Source organism: Monopterus albus, unplaced genomic scaffold (genome assembly GCF_001952655.1).
Source record: "Monopterus albus unplaced genomic scaffold, M_albus_1.0 scaffold138.1, whole genome shotgun sequence".
Lineage (NCBI taxonomy): Eukaryota > Metazoa > Chordata > Actinopteri > Synbranchiformes > Synbranchidae > Monopterus > Monopterus albus.
The window spans coordinates 719,579-735,261 of record NW_018128018.1 but is presented as its reverse complement, the minus strand read 5'-3'; the positions used below and the strand labels follow the sequence as shown (position 1 = coordinate 735,261).

The 15,683-nt window shown below is 45.3% G+C and overlaps 1 protein-coding gene across 7 annotated transcripts in view; it reads right to left on the bottom strand.

The window, feature by feature from the left end:
• Positions 1-285: 285 nt before the first annotated feature.
• The window catches only part of ccdc120a (coiled-coil domain containing 120a), a 29,290-nt gene continuing 13,892 nt past the window's right edge, over positions 286-15,683 (bottom strand). For 2 of the 7 annotated variants that reach the window (XM_020613743.1, XM_020613744.1), the window contains exons 2-11: positions 8,582-8,706; positions 7,909-8,023; positions 7,698-7,825; positions 7,264-7,377; positions 6,919-7,060; positions 6,693-6,749; positions 5,410-5,461; positions 3,765-4,555; positions 2,788-3,055; positions 286-2,655 (exon numbers count right to left, since the gene is read on the bottom strand). In XM_020613743.1, the coding sequence (XP_020469399.1) occupies positions 2,412-2,655; positions 2,788-3,055; positions 3,765-4,555; positions 5,410-5,461; positions 6,693-6,749; positions 6,919-7,060; positions 7,264-7,377; positions 7,698-7,825; positions 7,909-8,023; positions 8,582-8,629 (1,959 nt within the window). In that variant the 5' untranslated portion in view covers positions 8,630-8,706 and the 3' untranslated portion in view covers positions 286-2,411. Of the gene's footprint in view, positions 2,687-2,787; positions 3,056-3,764; positions 4,556-5,409; positions 5,462-6,692; positions 6,750-6,918; positions 7,061-7,263; positions 7,378-7,697; positions 7,826-7,908; positions 8,024-8,581; positions 8,744-13,194; positions 14,439-15,683 lie in introns of those variants that run through there. The other 5 variants (XM_020613742.1, XM_020613745.1, XM_020613746.1 and 2 more) reach the window with 5 other exon arrangements.

The following is a 15,683-nucleotide window of genomic DNA, read 5'->3' as shown; positions in this document are numbered from 1 at the left end:
GTCAAAGTAGTAATGCCACAGTTTACCAATATGCTGTTACAAGCCCTGCATTCAAATTTGTTATTTAAGTAAAAGTACAAATGTATCAGCATCCAAATGTACTTGAAGTACCAACAGTACCAGTACTCGTCCTGCAAAACGGCCCATGTCCCAGTAACGTCTCTGATACTGGATCATAGTGACTAATTACTGTGTCCATCACTTTAATGCTGCAGCTGGTAAAGGTGGAGCTGATGGTAACTACCTTATATACTTATACTGGGAAGTACTTTCCATCCTGCTGGGTAGCTGGTGGATTTCCTACTGGGATCAATAGAGTCTGATGGTTCTACTGGGTTTGGTTTGATTCATCTGATTCAAGGTACGTACATGACGTGTAGTAAAAAAGTACACGGTTTGTCTCTGACATAGAATGAAGTCACAGTATGAAGCAGCAGGACACGGAAATACTCAAAGTACAGATACCTCAGAATTGTACATACAGTAAGTACAGTACTTGAGTTTCTCTCTTATGCAACTGGATTCATGTCATTTTCATGTCCGTTGGATCTGACAGTGTTTTCACTGTCAGATCAAACTGGATTCAGGCCTGACACTAATTCAGACTGGTCTGAATGCTACAGGTGATGAGTGGCTCATTAGAGAGCAGCCCATCATGTGAAGAGACCAGGCACCTGCGCTGTGACATCACAGTGATTTGCTTTGTTTGATTGTGGATGCAGTAATCTGAAAATTTGTTGTATTAGTTTCTGAACCACAGACACAGACAGTAAAACTTGTCTGGAGTTCAGCCAACACTCCACAGCGATCACTGACTAGAAAAGATGTTACAGGTTAGAGTCAGTGATTGTCTCTATTGTCATCCCCCACCAACCCCGTCCAGAGACCAGCAGCACCAGTGAACGTGGTGTCCTCACCGTAATGTGAGTCCAGTTTATCGCTCTGTACCGTAGACCTCCACTGTTGTCCACCAGCTATTAAACCCCCCAGTGAGTCACCCTGCTGCACGTTTCCTCCTCAGGAAACACGGGAGGCATCTGTTTCCAACAAACGGCTCCAACGTGTTGTTCTGTGCAGCGGGGGGAGCTGGTGGAGCAGCATAAAATCACCAGCCTTCTTTTTTAAATGCAACACAGACTGTGTTTCTTCTTCATGTGTTTTGATGTGAAGTGCCTGGCATGTCATGTGACCATGGCTTCGCATGGAGGTCAGTATGACTTTGTGACACTGAACAACCTGACTTAAAAAACTGAGAACAGAACAGAGAAAACAAACCACAGACTGAAAGTTTTTGGTTCAGGGACTAACTGATCCAACGCTGCAGGAATAAAATCAACTCACAAGACGACACAGTAGAGGAAACACTCAGCATAAATAAAACACTGACATCACGCGTTTTAAAAAGCTGCATTTCATTCATATGGAATTCGTTTTATAAAAGTTTCACTAGAGCTCCAAACAAAGCAAAATCAATTCAGTCAATCCATAAACCAATCAATCACAAAAGAATCAATCAAATGTGACAGTGTCATCTGATTGTCGCTGCAACATTTTTTGTCCTGAAACAGTTTAAACCTCTTATTGCTCTCAGACTGGATCTGGTTTCTGACAGAGTCCTGCAGAGACCTGAAAACCCGGACCTGATCAGCTCAGAATGAAGACCTGGTCTCAGTCCAGAGGGAATGTGGGGAGACTGAATATTTGGCTGATTTGTTCACCACCACTCACCGCACCACTGTCGCCCTCCTTTTTTCAAATTTTGTTTGGAGCTGAGGGCCGAGTAGTGCTAGTTTCTGGTTTGGATCCTACACAGTTTATAAATAAGGCTCCTGATGACAGAGGAGACCAGGTCCAGGTCTGTAGTCTGTACTGGCTGTTCAGAAACACAGTAACAGGTTCAGGTGAGGAGGACCTGATCCATCTGCAGCAGCTGGTTTACTTCTAATGCAGAGACACTGAGTCTGAGCTGTGAAAAACACCTGCAGAACTCCACCTAGTGGTTTCTGGACTCACCTGAGAACAGGTCACCTGATCTGATTGGTTGAACTTTATCAAAAGAACCTGCTGGTTGGGTGGATGGAGCTGGTGATGCCAGCGAGCTAAATGTGTCACCATCATCACGTTTATCAAAGGTTTGTTTATATAAAAACTCTGACGTGTCCTGATTGTCGCAGCAAAGTCTGCTCAAAGGCTACAGATGAGAAAAAACAGTCCAACACCAGCTGAAAACCTGCAGCTCACATGTAAAAGTTTGATCCAAAATTCCTTTGGTTGTGAAACTGGTTCAGACTGTAGATAGTCACAGAAAAACCAGTTCACCAAAGCTGTGCAGCATCTGAACCTGGTCCAGACCAGGGTCAGCTGGCAGATCCACATGGGTTTAACCCAGAGAAGGGCACGGGGGAATTAGTTCAGTTCAGTGACATCATTATCATCCTTTGCTTGACATCATGGTGGGGTTTCAGCTGAAGCCAGGTGGTGTGATCCCAGATGCTGCTGCAGGACATATAGTCCTGCAGGTTGCTGGTTCCAGGAAGCCAACCTGGGATCGGTCCATTTTTCTGTCTGTGAGCATCCGGATTGGTATCTGAGTCAGACCAGGGTCCCTGGTGATGGCTGGTCCACAGTCGAGGCTCTGAGAGGAACGTCCTGTTTCTGAGGATTGAAGGAGTCATGGTAGAGTGAGCTATCCACAGAGAGAAAGAGACAGAGACAGGTGATCAGCTACAGGATTCAGGTGGTCTTACAGTGGTGGATCTGCACCTGTACAGTTGAGCTGACTCCTACCTGCCATGAAGCGGGTGTCCGTGGAATGTGGCCGAGTGTGGCAACATCTGTTTGTGAAGTGATGTGGCGTGATGATGACTTGTCTCCATCTGATAGGTCAACTGCTGGATGGCACCATGTGTTGTCCGTCTGCGCTGCAGAGCTACCCCACCTGCCTGACCTTTGACTCCACCATCGACTGTAGTGCTGGCCCCTGCGTTAGCCTTTCCATTGGTCTGATTTTGGTGGGTGGAGCCTATCGTGTTCCTCAGGTACCAGTCCCTCAAACCTGTCAGTCAAACATCAGAGAATCAGTGAGACCCTAAGAGCTGATCCACAGGTGAGTTTATCCGATCTGTTTATATGTTTTGATGCAGACCGAGTGTGAATTCATTTAAGAACATAAGCTGGACCTGGCCCAACTAAGCCCCAGGGTGGGATCAGTGGGAAGCAAGGAGACCCATGAAGATTTCTAGAGCCCAGTTCTGGTCCTGAACAGACACCCTTGCATACAACTGATTACCTGGATCAGGTATTGTCAGTAGGATGCGTTCTCCAGGTCTGGAGTAAATCTGACACCCAAGTCAGTTTAGCACACTGGGGACAATAAAGTCCCACACAAACTAACAAAGTGACCGATTAACTAATTCATTCTGGAGAACCTTTAACCAGCAATCCAGATCCCACTTGGGTGTCCCATCCTGCAGTGAACAGTAGCTGATCTGTACGAGTGCCGTACTGGAGCACTGGGGGTAGCGGCTGCTGGACTCACAATTTGTGATTTGGCCTGTTAATCATCCATTTACAGGTGGTTTTAGTGGCTGACTATTGGACCATTCAGTTGGTTTGGACTTCAGGGCCTGTGACGCTGCTCCCCTAGTAGCTGAATCTTTAGAGTAAACATCATATCATCTGACTCAAAGTCCTGCATACTGGGTATTTCACAGTGGAATCAACTTTTTGTGTCAACTGTGTAACAGGAAGTGTTTGGTACTTACCTTCCAGGGCAAGGGCCTTGTGGAGGCTCCTGGTGGCTTCCTCTAGCTGGGTGTCCTGGTTGGGGGGCAGCTGTGGTGGTCTGGGAGGCAGCAGGTGGGGATGGGGGTCTGGCTGGATGGCAGATGGAAGAGGATTAGGGGTATCGGATTGGCTCTGCTGCACAGGGAGGAAGGGGCCGCAGGACTTAGTGCGGCTCACCTTGACTCGCCGCTGGTCGGCAGGGTGACCGCGGTAAGTGGGCAAGGCTCTGGGGGCCTGCTCAGAGGAGTGGTCATTGTAGAGCAGCTGGTGCTGTGATGTGATTGGCTGCTGTCGCTGCAGCTGCTGCTGTTTCCCCCAGATGTAGTCCAGCAGCACCTCACTGTGCCCCCCTCCTGTTCGTCCCCTTCCACCTCTTTCTTGTCCTACTCCTCCCCCTGTCCCTCCCACCTCATTGGGTCCGTTATTCATCCTGGTCTTTCTGTCCATCAGCATCTCAGAGATCCTGAACGCTCCAGCAGTATTCATTCCTCTGGACCCCGGTTGACTGTTTACCCACAGTACCGCCTGCTGTGGCCTCCCCTCCTCCTTCAGGGGGGTGATGCAGTCCAGGAGGCTGTCAGAGTTATTACTGCTACAAGCCACACTAATCCTGGCCACCCCCTCCCCAGCTGGTCCTGGATCAGATGGTCCAGAGGAGGAAGAGGAGTCTTGAGAGCCAGGGAGAGGAGGGGGAGGATCAAGAGGGAGAGGACAAGAGGGAGGCAGGGGGAGGGGCTTGTGGGTCTGATGAGTCTCTAGATGGTCAGACCTGAAAGAGGGACAGGTGAGAAGACTAAAGACCACCTGAGACCTGCACAGACCAGAATAAAGAACACCTCAGTCTTGACTGAGGAACATTCAACACCTGCAGGTCACATGATTACACCAGGTGGGGGTGAAGTCACAGGCTGTGTCTGAATCACTCACTCATTTACACTATAGTGCAGGGGTTGGCAATCCCAGTCCTTGAGGACCACTGCCCTGCTTGTTTTCCAACTATCCCTGCCCTCCCCACTGCTGACTTCCTGGATCAGGTGTGTTCAGTCAATCAGAAGCTGGAAGATACCATAATAGATAAAGGTGGAGTGAGGAAAGATAAAGTGCATTGGTATTCTTGACTTGGCTGCCCCAAGTCCACACAAGTCAGCTCTTAAAGCACCCTCAATAAAATGAGCAGAGCAAGAACACTTCTGGTTTTTTGTACATGGCTGGATGCAAACTTTGAAACTGAACAGTACCTGGGCTGTTATTGATGGTGTTTTACAAGTCCACAAGAACACAATACAGAGAAGTACGCGTATTAGAAAACGCCAGCGCTTGCAGGCTCTGCTTCCTCTTCTGCAGCTCTGCCATTAACTTTTTCTGCTTTGTGTCTGGACAGGTGAGAGGGTCTGCGCACACATGTGCACTACTTTGTGCTAACAGTACCACTGTGCTATGCTCTGCATTTTAATGGTGGGAAAATCACTGTTGATGATCGTTACAGCTGTCAGTGACGATGCAAACGTGCCACGTGATTAGTGAGTGTCCACAAGCACCGTTCACTAGTGAGTGGACATTATACAGGGAGCAGTGACTGAGGGGATGAGGGAGTGATTCTGGACACAGCCACAGAGAGTTTACCTGTGCAGCGAGTTCCTAGTTTTGTTCTGGTAGAAAACCTCCACAGGAGATCCTGCAGACAGACAGAGAGAAGAAATATGATGGAATAATCCAGCAAATATGTTTCAGAGCTGTCAATCAAACGCACACATGCTGTCTGACAATAATTTTAATCTATTTCATGTTTAGAAAACGTCACAGCAGATACAGGGCATACATATACAACAAACACAGCAGGCTGTCTGAGCTGTTTTCAACAGAACATGTTAGTATTAAATGGGAAACATTCTGCAGGGTTATTGTTTTTATTAATGCTATGATCTGAAAGTGCAGCAGCTCAGCCTGGGTTGTGTAGCGTCTCTGACGAAGGAAAACACCCAGTTTAGAGCAATTCTGGTCTGGTTGGCTGGTTTTCATCAGTTCACTCAAGGATTATTATTATTATTATTTCAGTGATGTGAAAAGCTAGACAGTAACTCTGTGGCTGTTTCCACTGTGGGACTGCGCACACAAAACATGGTGTCTCTGTGGCGGACACAACACCGGAAGGCCCAAATCCCCATCTCGAGGACATTAAACCATGCCATGCTCCACCCCCCCCGCCACCCTTCCACACAAAGAGCAATAAAACTCTAATGCCTGTTTGTTTAGTCTCTACTGCTGTTCCTGATTCTCTCCAGTGCTGCTCTGCCCTGTTTTTAGGTGCCATTGATTTGCTTATTTGTGCTGTGTAAAATGTAAAGTTCTGATGAAGCTACTTTTATAATCCTTGTGTGTATCAGTCCTAATGCTTTGTTGCCTTTATGTAACTGTTTATTTTAAGACTATGTGTTTGTTGTTACTACGTACTTACGCACACATGCGCCGCGTGGAGTGGCAGGAAGTTACAGCAGCTGTGTCCTCGTTGTGTTCTTTTCCATGTTTCTATGAAGTTCTGTTCTTATGGTGTTATGTTGGTTGTTCGCTATTGCTGCTGTAACACAGAAATTTCCCCACTGTGGGATCAATAAACTACCTACTCTACTCTCTACTCTACTCTTTACTGCCGACAGAAACGAGGTATATAAGCAGCAATCTGAAGTGTTACCTGTGCCGTCAGCAGGGGAGCTGCTGCTTTACTCAGTTTCTACTGTCCTGTTGGGGTACACGTTGTAGGTGAGGGACCAGAAAAGTCCCCTTAATGTAAAATATTACATTTTAGAGTCAGATTAAAGCTGGGGAGATTCTCCAGCACACAGATCACTGTGATGTCCTCTGAAGCAAAGGAAACACTGGCTGAGTGTGTCTGTGTGCATGTGAGTTACCGTTGTCGTGTCCTGTTGAGTCTGATGTGGAGCTGCTCTCTGACCTCACTGTGTCATCTGCAAACACATACACACACAGTCACTTTCAGAATAAAAGCAGCAAGAAGCAGGTCCTCCTCATCTTCCTCAAACAACGGCCTCTCCTTCTCTGCCAGCTGGGTGTGTTTCTGTGTACATGGCTTTATTACACTGGGAGGACATTCTGTGACCTCTGTGTGTGCGTTACCTGTGTGACACCCTCTGTGCACAGTCCTCTTGCCATGGTGTGTGTGTGTTTGCGTGTTTGTACTATGGTCAGAGTCACTGTGTTTCCTCAGAGCACCACTGAATAAGGTTTTCTTCGGCTTTGAACGCTGAGAGTCTTCCTCCTACACACACAGGTAATAAACGCACAGGTAACAGTGACAGTTTGAGATCCTACATCTGAAGCTTCTTTCCAATGATCACAGCAAATAAACAATAATGATAAAGACGTATTGATCACTGGCTGAGTGATTTGTTCCACTTGACTTGTTCTGAGTGTTTGACCCGATGGCTCGACTGGAGTCAGAAAACCTTGGTAGCTGCTCACCTCTGCTCTGCACTTCCTGTTGCCATGGCTGAAGGCCCCCCCTCTCCTTCGGACACAGGGGGGTTTCTCCCCCACCTCCAGGGGGAATTCCCTGGGCACGGTACCTGTCAGCTCCTGACCAATGAAAACACAGGAAAGCTCACCTCATATGACATTACAGTACATGCCATTTATTTAACAGGAAAGATTGTCAAAATAAAACAGGAACAAGACTATGACCCTCCAAAATAAACCAAGGTAACAAGGAGCAGACACATCTAGGTGGGTCCAGGACTACGAGGACCAGACGGATGTGGACAGGTCCAGGTCTACGAGGACCAGATGGATGGGGACAGGTCCAGGACTATGACAGCTATAACTGGACCATCCACTTTGGGTGGAGGGTTTAGTCAGTTGGCGAATGATGTTTCTTCTGTGATGATGACATCACTCACCGCCTCCTGCAGACAAATTCGTCTCAGCTCAGCCAACCGCATGCCCAGCAGCACCTGTAGGCTCCGCCTCCTTTCCTGTAGTTCCGCCATTCTCTCTCTCTGCTTCCTGTCCGCACAGGTGACAGGGTCTGCGCACACAGGTAACACAGAGGTAAGATTCAGAATTGCAACACAGACCTCAGGTCAGCATCATGTCTGTGGTCGTTCTCACCAGTCGCTGAGATGAGTTGACCTTTGACCTCCATGGCAGGTGTTTTCCATCTGACCCCTCCTCCACCTTCCTCACTGCTGGACTCCTGTTCTCTGCCCCACACACACTTACTCACCTGCTCAAGGTGAAATCATGCAATCGTGTCAACAGGTAAATACAGTGGTAAACACACAGACCTGAACAGTCCTCACTGAAAAATGAACAGTAAAACAGAGTCCAGATGTTGACTGTCGAAGTCCATGTCCAAGTCTGATCTCAGGTCTTAGCTAGATCCATGAGTCCAGATGTGATGTCTAGATAACTGTGGCTGCCTAGTTGATTCTGGTGGGCACTGATTTTCAGAACAGGACCTATAAATAAATATTCAAATAGTGTAGCCTGGAGCCTCTTCTAAAGTGCAAGTAGCTACTGCTGGAGCTTTCAGTTGCACTCCATGGCCTTCTTCAGCAGATGAAGCTAGTTCTACTGTCACCAGGGGACTGAAGTACAGGATTCTGGTCATGAGATAAAAGGTGGTTCAATACCTTTTATTTTTCGGTATTCACTTCCCTCTGTGGAGAATTTTAATGCCAACCCGTCGGCCTCTGCCTGCTCTGCTCTGTTTCCTCACTTGCCAGTGTTTGTTAATCAGTCTGTCAGTGAATACAATAACTGATGTCAGAGCAGCTGTTACCTTGAAACTGAGTTCATATGGGCTCCAGTAGTTCACTCCTGTGGCCATCCAACAGCCTCAACTCCAACCACAGAAATGGTTACTGACTGGTAGGGTGGTGGTGCAGCTGCAGTTCCTCCACTGTCCTGTAGGGGGAGTAAAACAGTCTTCAGAGCTTCTGACCTGAGAGGATAAAACCAACAAAAGAAGATGGAGTGAGGACCGGGCACAGAATGACAGTTTCAGTTATTAATCAGTAAAACGTCCTCTTGTGTAATGCCACTTAGCCCTGGTGGCCACTCGTGGCACTGCAATTAAAAGAGACAGTAAAATTGTTGGCAGAACTCCTCCAACTTACAAACAAGCTTGGTTTTTTACTCTGTTATGAATTTTTAAACCATGTGTAACTTTTTCAGAGCCTAAACGGTGACAGTGAGAAGTCCGTGGGCCTGCTGTGTGTGCAGTGAAGCCTTTAGTGTCCAGCTCATGCAATACATGCATGGTTACAACAGTACATCAGCACAGCTGATGTACTGTTGTTGTGGTGGAACAGAACTACATACAGCTGATGTACTCATTTTTAGCAGTGGTGGAACATAACTACATAAAAATACACATGCTGCAGCTGGTAAAGGTGGAGCTGATGGTAACTACCTTATATACTTATACTGGGAAGTACTTTCCATCCTGCTGGGTAGTTGGTGGATTTCCTACTGGGATCAATAGAGTCTGATGGTTCTACTGGGTTTGGTTTGATTCATCTGGTTCTGGAAAGGAACTGAAGTTATAAGGTACATGTAGTGCAGTAAAAAGGACATGGTTTGTCCTCCATGACTCCATGTCACAGGATGAAGGAGCAGGACATGGAAATACTCAAGTACAGATACCTCAACTGTACTGAAGTACTTGAGTAAATGTATATAGTTCTGTTCCACCACCACAACAAGTACATCAGTGCAGCTTTTATTTCTGAGTGAATGTGAACAACAGAGAGGCTCCAGGACGGCATGTCCTCCGACAACACACTGAACGTCCCTGAGAACAGGAAGTGAGCCCAACAGGAAACAGGAAATGAGTAATGAAGGGACAGGAAATGAGTGAGAAGGTTACATCAGGAGAAGTCGGCGAGAGTGGTTTCCCAGTGTTGGAAAAGTCACAGAGCTCCAGCACTGAAGCCTCAAGTCTGTGATTCTGATGCTATTTCTAGAATCACTTCGTTTATAGCTAGGCTAAAAGGCTACTCATTTCACTGTCCCAGCATCTTGTTCTCTGCCTTTCATCATGGTCCCAGATCATAAAGTGAACTTTCCTGAGCCTGCACCGTTTACAGAGCCAGGCCGACACAGCGGTCAGTGTCAGGTTGGTGCAGATGTGCCAGAGGCAGCTGATCCATGAGCAAACGTCTTCCCAGTCCTGTCACCTTTAGTTTCACACTGTGAACATGCAGGTCGCTGGGTGATGTTGTGAAAACTCCTGTCAACTGATAGATCATTATTGGATTACTCTAAAAGCTGATATAAGCTCACTGGGGACAAACTGCCTGGTCTTCTGTCCTGGACTCTGCTTCAGGGGTGGGGGTCTAAGATCCAAAACGACTCAGATCTTTTACTTAAGTAAAAGTACTGATTTCCCAGTGTAGATATACTCGGCTACAAGTAAAGGTCATGCATTCATAATGTTGTAGAAATAGCAAAAGTAGTGACTATGCAGAATGGCCCATCTGTTCCTCATTTTTGTGCGATTTGTAAGGCACACAAACACATACACAGTGTTGAATATTTAAATCCTGTATTTGCATCTCTTTGCAGCTGCAGCTTTCATCACCCACTGTGTGTGTCCTCAAACCTGACCACAGAGGCAGGAGGTCTCTGGAGTCCACACACAGTGCGGCTGCTCAGAGTCTGGATCTACAGACATTTGTACTGCCATAAAACTACACAGGAGGTTGTGGTGGTGGTTTTGTACCAGTGTAAACCCAGGGAGACAAGACAAGTGCGACATTGGCGCTCCCCCATCTGGTGAAGGTCACCTGTACGTTACTGTTCCTCACAGCTTCACTCAGACAAACCCATGTCCATTCACAGTCGTTGCCATAACTTTGTGTCAGTTCAGACTTGCGTCATGTTGAAAGTGATGCATAAACGGTACCAGCTGACCGTATAACCCCACATTCATTTTTCTCTCCATCGGCTTCCAGTACATGTTAAAACTTGATTTTAAACTTTGATGTTTGTTTTTTAAAGCACCCTTTACATTGACAAAACATTTTCATGGTACATGCAGTATGTTATAGGACATACAGGGTTTCTTTCTAACACAATTAAGATGTCCCTTAACAAAAGATCATTCTTTATACAATCTATATCATCATACAAAGCAATTATATCATTAAAACTTTATCCTCTTGCACAATGAAACAAATAAAAGGCTGCGCATGGGCCACATGCAGAGGACATTACATCCTGAATTTAATTAGCAGTTTACAGGATTTTATCAGAATGACATTTTAAATAGTCCAATACAGTCTGTGGGTACATGGCACAGTCAGGAACCTGAACAGATCAAACAACGCGTTTTATCACGCTCCAAAGTAAGTGTGGGCCAATGAGCTCCAGGCTTCGTGGAGGGGTGAGCTTTCACAATTAAATAAACAGGTCTCTTTAATCCTTCAGGTTATCACAGGGCCACACGCAACAGAACTGATCTCTGACCAGTCTCTTCTTCAAGTGTTCCGACTGGTGGTTATTCATCAGCTCCCTCTCTCCAGCAGTGGTGCATCTGTTACCAACACTTTATGCACACAGTGCACGTCAGCCAATATCTGAGGTTTCATGTTCACTTCAAGTACTGCCGGTATGTCGCAGAATGAGCTAGGGGTTCACGGACTCTAATCTCCAGCCTCAAATTTTGAATGTGAAATTAATAAATTCATCTGTGTCACTTTTGATTTCTGTTTTAATGTTTTCAGTGTGATTTCTGGACCCTCTGATGTGAAATGGGTAGAGCGTTGCCAAAGTTGCCTTGAACATCTGCGATTCTCAACAAAGGTGCATACGCATCACCCACTAGTTGATACTGTACAATGTCAGTGTAAATGTATAGATTATATATCCTGCCATTTATATTCACACAATATGGCGCTATTGTTTCATCACCGATCATATTACACACATCCGGGTGAAATCCCAACATACAGGCCCACAGTAGATCAAATATGATGGTGTGTTTGTGATCACTGACGAGAGCCAAGTTCTTCTGGTTAGTATCATATACTAGCAAGATATCCAACTTCATCTGTTTAAAAATGCGGGTCATCTCCAATATAAGGCTGTCTATTGTATTGTAGTGACCGGCGTTTAATTTCTCAAATAGGTTGAAGCGCTGGGGCCCTTTACTCGCCATCTCAAAGTAACTTTGGGTGCGTGGGATGTTAAATCACATATGTGGGTAAATAATCTCAGTGAAGCCCGACTTCTCATTCACACTTCAATTCTAAACTTTTAGCCAAGTTGACTGTAAATTCTGAACTTACAATATGTAGTGTTTGTTGATGCCTGTACATGCGTTGGTCGGTCGAGGCAAAAGGCCGCCCACCAAGAGCCGGGGTCTGTTGGAGGTTTCTTCTATTAAAGGGAGTTTTTCCTCCCCGCTGTCGCCAAGTGCTGCTCGGGGGGGTTTGTTGGGTTTTTCTTCTATTACAATAATAACAATAGTACAGTCTAGACCTTAGTTTGTAAAGTGTCCTGAGACAACTTTTGTTGTGACTTGGCGCTATACAAATAAAACTGAATTGAACTGAAACAGCTCGGTCTCTCCCGATAAATACAACGGGTGTCACGTGAATTCCTCATTGCTGTTATTGTAATAAAAAAAATCCTGTGGTGTAATAACCCTAGCCTAGGGGCTGTCCCTCGGTCCTGTTCCCATGGGAAACCCCAGTAATAAGCCTTTAAGGAATGCAGGTGGACTTCTAATTGCTGCATTAAAATAATAAAATCCGGAAAAGAAGATGTGGAGGTGTTGGGGAGGAGAGTGGCGGAAGCAAAGTGTGAAAGTGTGACATCCCCAGGGGTCGTAAATCATCACTTCACACCTCAGTTTGACAGGTGCAGCAGTGCCGTACTCTCTATTGGATTATAAGTGCTGATGAATATTGAGTACTTCACATTTAATGTTGCAGCTTGTTGGATGGTTATAATTTGAAGTACTTTACATATTGCTGGGTAGTGTTTAGAGACCAATAAAGTTTTAAGTTTACACTGTGTTTCTTAATCTTGTTCTGAAAAGTAACTAGTAACTAAAGTTATAAAAATACATGTATGTAAAAAGTACAATATGTGCCTCTAAAATGCAAAGTGGCAGAGAATGAAAATACTCAAGTACAGATACCTCAAAACTGGACTTAAGTACAGTATTGAGTAAATGTACTTAGTTACTTTCCAGCAGTATTGCTCAGAAAGTAAAAGTTAATTTTTGGAAAGCCAGAATCTTTAAATATTCGTATTTCGTTTCTCTCTGCTGCTCGGTTGCACCAACATGTTAGCTACTGGGAATGTCACGTTAGCAAACTGGTTAATCTGGTTCGCGATAAAGTTGGAAAAAGTACGGACACAAACATAAAACAGCTGAAATACCCGCAGAAGCATCGCGTCTGCAGATCCGCTGCCGCCGGACCCTCACACCCGGCACCGTCCTCGGGAGCCTCTGACCCGGGATAAAAGCCGAATTAATCCGGAATAAACGGGGGTTCCGTCACTAAACTGCAGTTGACAGGTCGTCGTCGGTTCCGTTAAACTCGGGTTTATCTCCTCTGTGCGGAGACTCTCTGAGTCACGGCCGAGTCTGCGTAGTCAAGTCACCTGCACTCACCTGCCGCTTCCGCTCTGGTTCAAAATAAACAAAATAAATCCCTTGCAAGAAGTTCACGCGGATCTCTATAGAATAAAAGCCACAACTAGAACAGTTTTTATCCCGCCGTTAGTCCAGGAATGAAACGACAGAAACTGCAGCTTGTAGTCATATCACTACAAAAGGCCTGTTTTCTGTGACCAGGTGGTGTCGAACCAATAAGTGTGAGCTCCAGCCTCCCTAAAAGCCCCCAGTAGAGAACCTATTTTTTATTGTTACCATTATCTCAGTGTTTAATGGCAATAAACTAGTTTCCATACAACTCCAGTGTCCCAATCGAGGTGTAATGTCTAATAAGTGTGCTAATAGGAAAAATAGGCTTATGCCATGTAATGAAAGCACAGAACTACTTATTCAACTGTATATTACTGTACTACATTTGCATTTTGTGTTGTGTTGTCTGGTTCTAGCCTGGTTTATAGATGATGTATGTATTTATTTTTCTGTGAAACATGAATGTTAACAGCTGCAGGCCGTGATTAAGTATAATGGTATGACAGGGTTAGGAAAAAGCATTCATTCATTCATCATCATGAGAACCATGTCATTCCTGCATGGTGTTTCTGTACGTAACACCACAACAAGTGAAGGATTTCAGGCAGACTCTGTTTTTATTTTTACTTAAACCATATTTGACCACAAAGCCTAAGAAGGGTGCCCCAGCCCTGTCTATTCACCTGCAGGGGTCATCGCAGCATGTTTGCTTTTACTTTGAAAAGGGAAGAGCCTATTCAAATGCAGCAGTTTGACGAAGACAGTCCGCATCAGGACTCTACTGAATCTACTGAGACTCTGACAAACCTCTCACACCAGTGGGACACCAGCTGAACAGTTACACAAATATCAACGTGAAACACCGTTTGTTTCCAGAAGTCTGTTCAAACCTCTTCCTGGCCTTGTAGCAGTCTAATTACCTGACAGGGAATCCGCAGTTTTTACATGGGTCTAAAGATAAAAAACAATCATCAATAATAATAATTTGGCTCAGCAACCAAACAGGACAAGTACAGACTTCAGCAGACAGTCAGGACTGCAGAAAAAGTCATTGGTGTGAGCCTGTCCTCCATGGAGGACCTGTACACCTCATGGGTCAAAAGGAGGGTGGAGATGATCACTGCTGACCCCTCACACCCTGGACACAATCTGTTTGAACTCCTCCCCTCTGGACGGCGTTACAGGTCACTGTGCACTGTGCACTAAGACAACCAGTCACTGTGCACTAAGACAACCAGGCACAGAGACAGTTTCTCACCCCGGTTCATCACTTAACACCACAGTGCAATATCAATATCATATCAACTGTCTTTACATGCTTGAAAGAATAAATCAAATCAAAAATCAAATCAAATCAATAACTTATAGATGTAACCATTTTACATAAAATATCTCATTTTTAATTTGTATATATGCGCATAGTAATCTATCAATGGTTGTTTGTCTTGTTTTTTTACTTGTTATTCTGACTTTTACTCTGTTTTTATTGTTTTATTTTGTGCACATTGGGGGCCACTGAGCTGGAGTCAAATTCTTTATATTGGCATATTTGGCAATAAAGATTATGATTGATTGATTAACTAATTACTAACTGAAACCTGCAAATTGAGGCCACATGTTACTGGCAAACTTTTATTTTGGTATTGTTATGACTGGGCTTGCTGGGGAAACAGGAGTAACCCAGATGTAAAAGCTTAAGGCAAGTTATTTATTAAAACAACTGAGGTGTTTTCTACAAAAAACAATCTAAAATAAAAACCAAGTTACTAAAAGAAACAAAGGGCCCAAACAAACCAAACGAATCAAAAAGAAGAAACCAGTGGCTCATGAACTAAAGTGCGCTGCACACCGAGTCGCACCATCTGAGGGCTGCGCTGTGCTTTTAAAGCAAGTGAGATCAATTGCGACATGATCTGGAACGCAGGTTTAATCTGGAACGGAGGGAAGCAGGCAGAGGAACCAGGACAGGCAGGTGAGGAGCCAATCCTAGATCAACATCTGGCCAGGGCTGTGACAAGTATCACGACTGCAATGCTGTCCTTCCTGCTTTCTGACAAGAACCCCCAACCACTAACATTAGCAGAACAGAGCTCCTACCCCCCAGTTCAGCAGCAGGCCAGGGACTGGGAACTGTGGGAAACCAGTCAGTTCCTAACAAACATCAGTTCCACCAGTTTATGCCAAATGTTTGGGTTCAATCTATCAGAACCGACTGCACTGA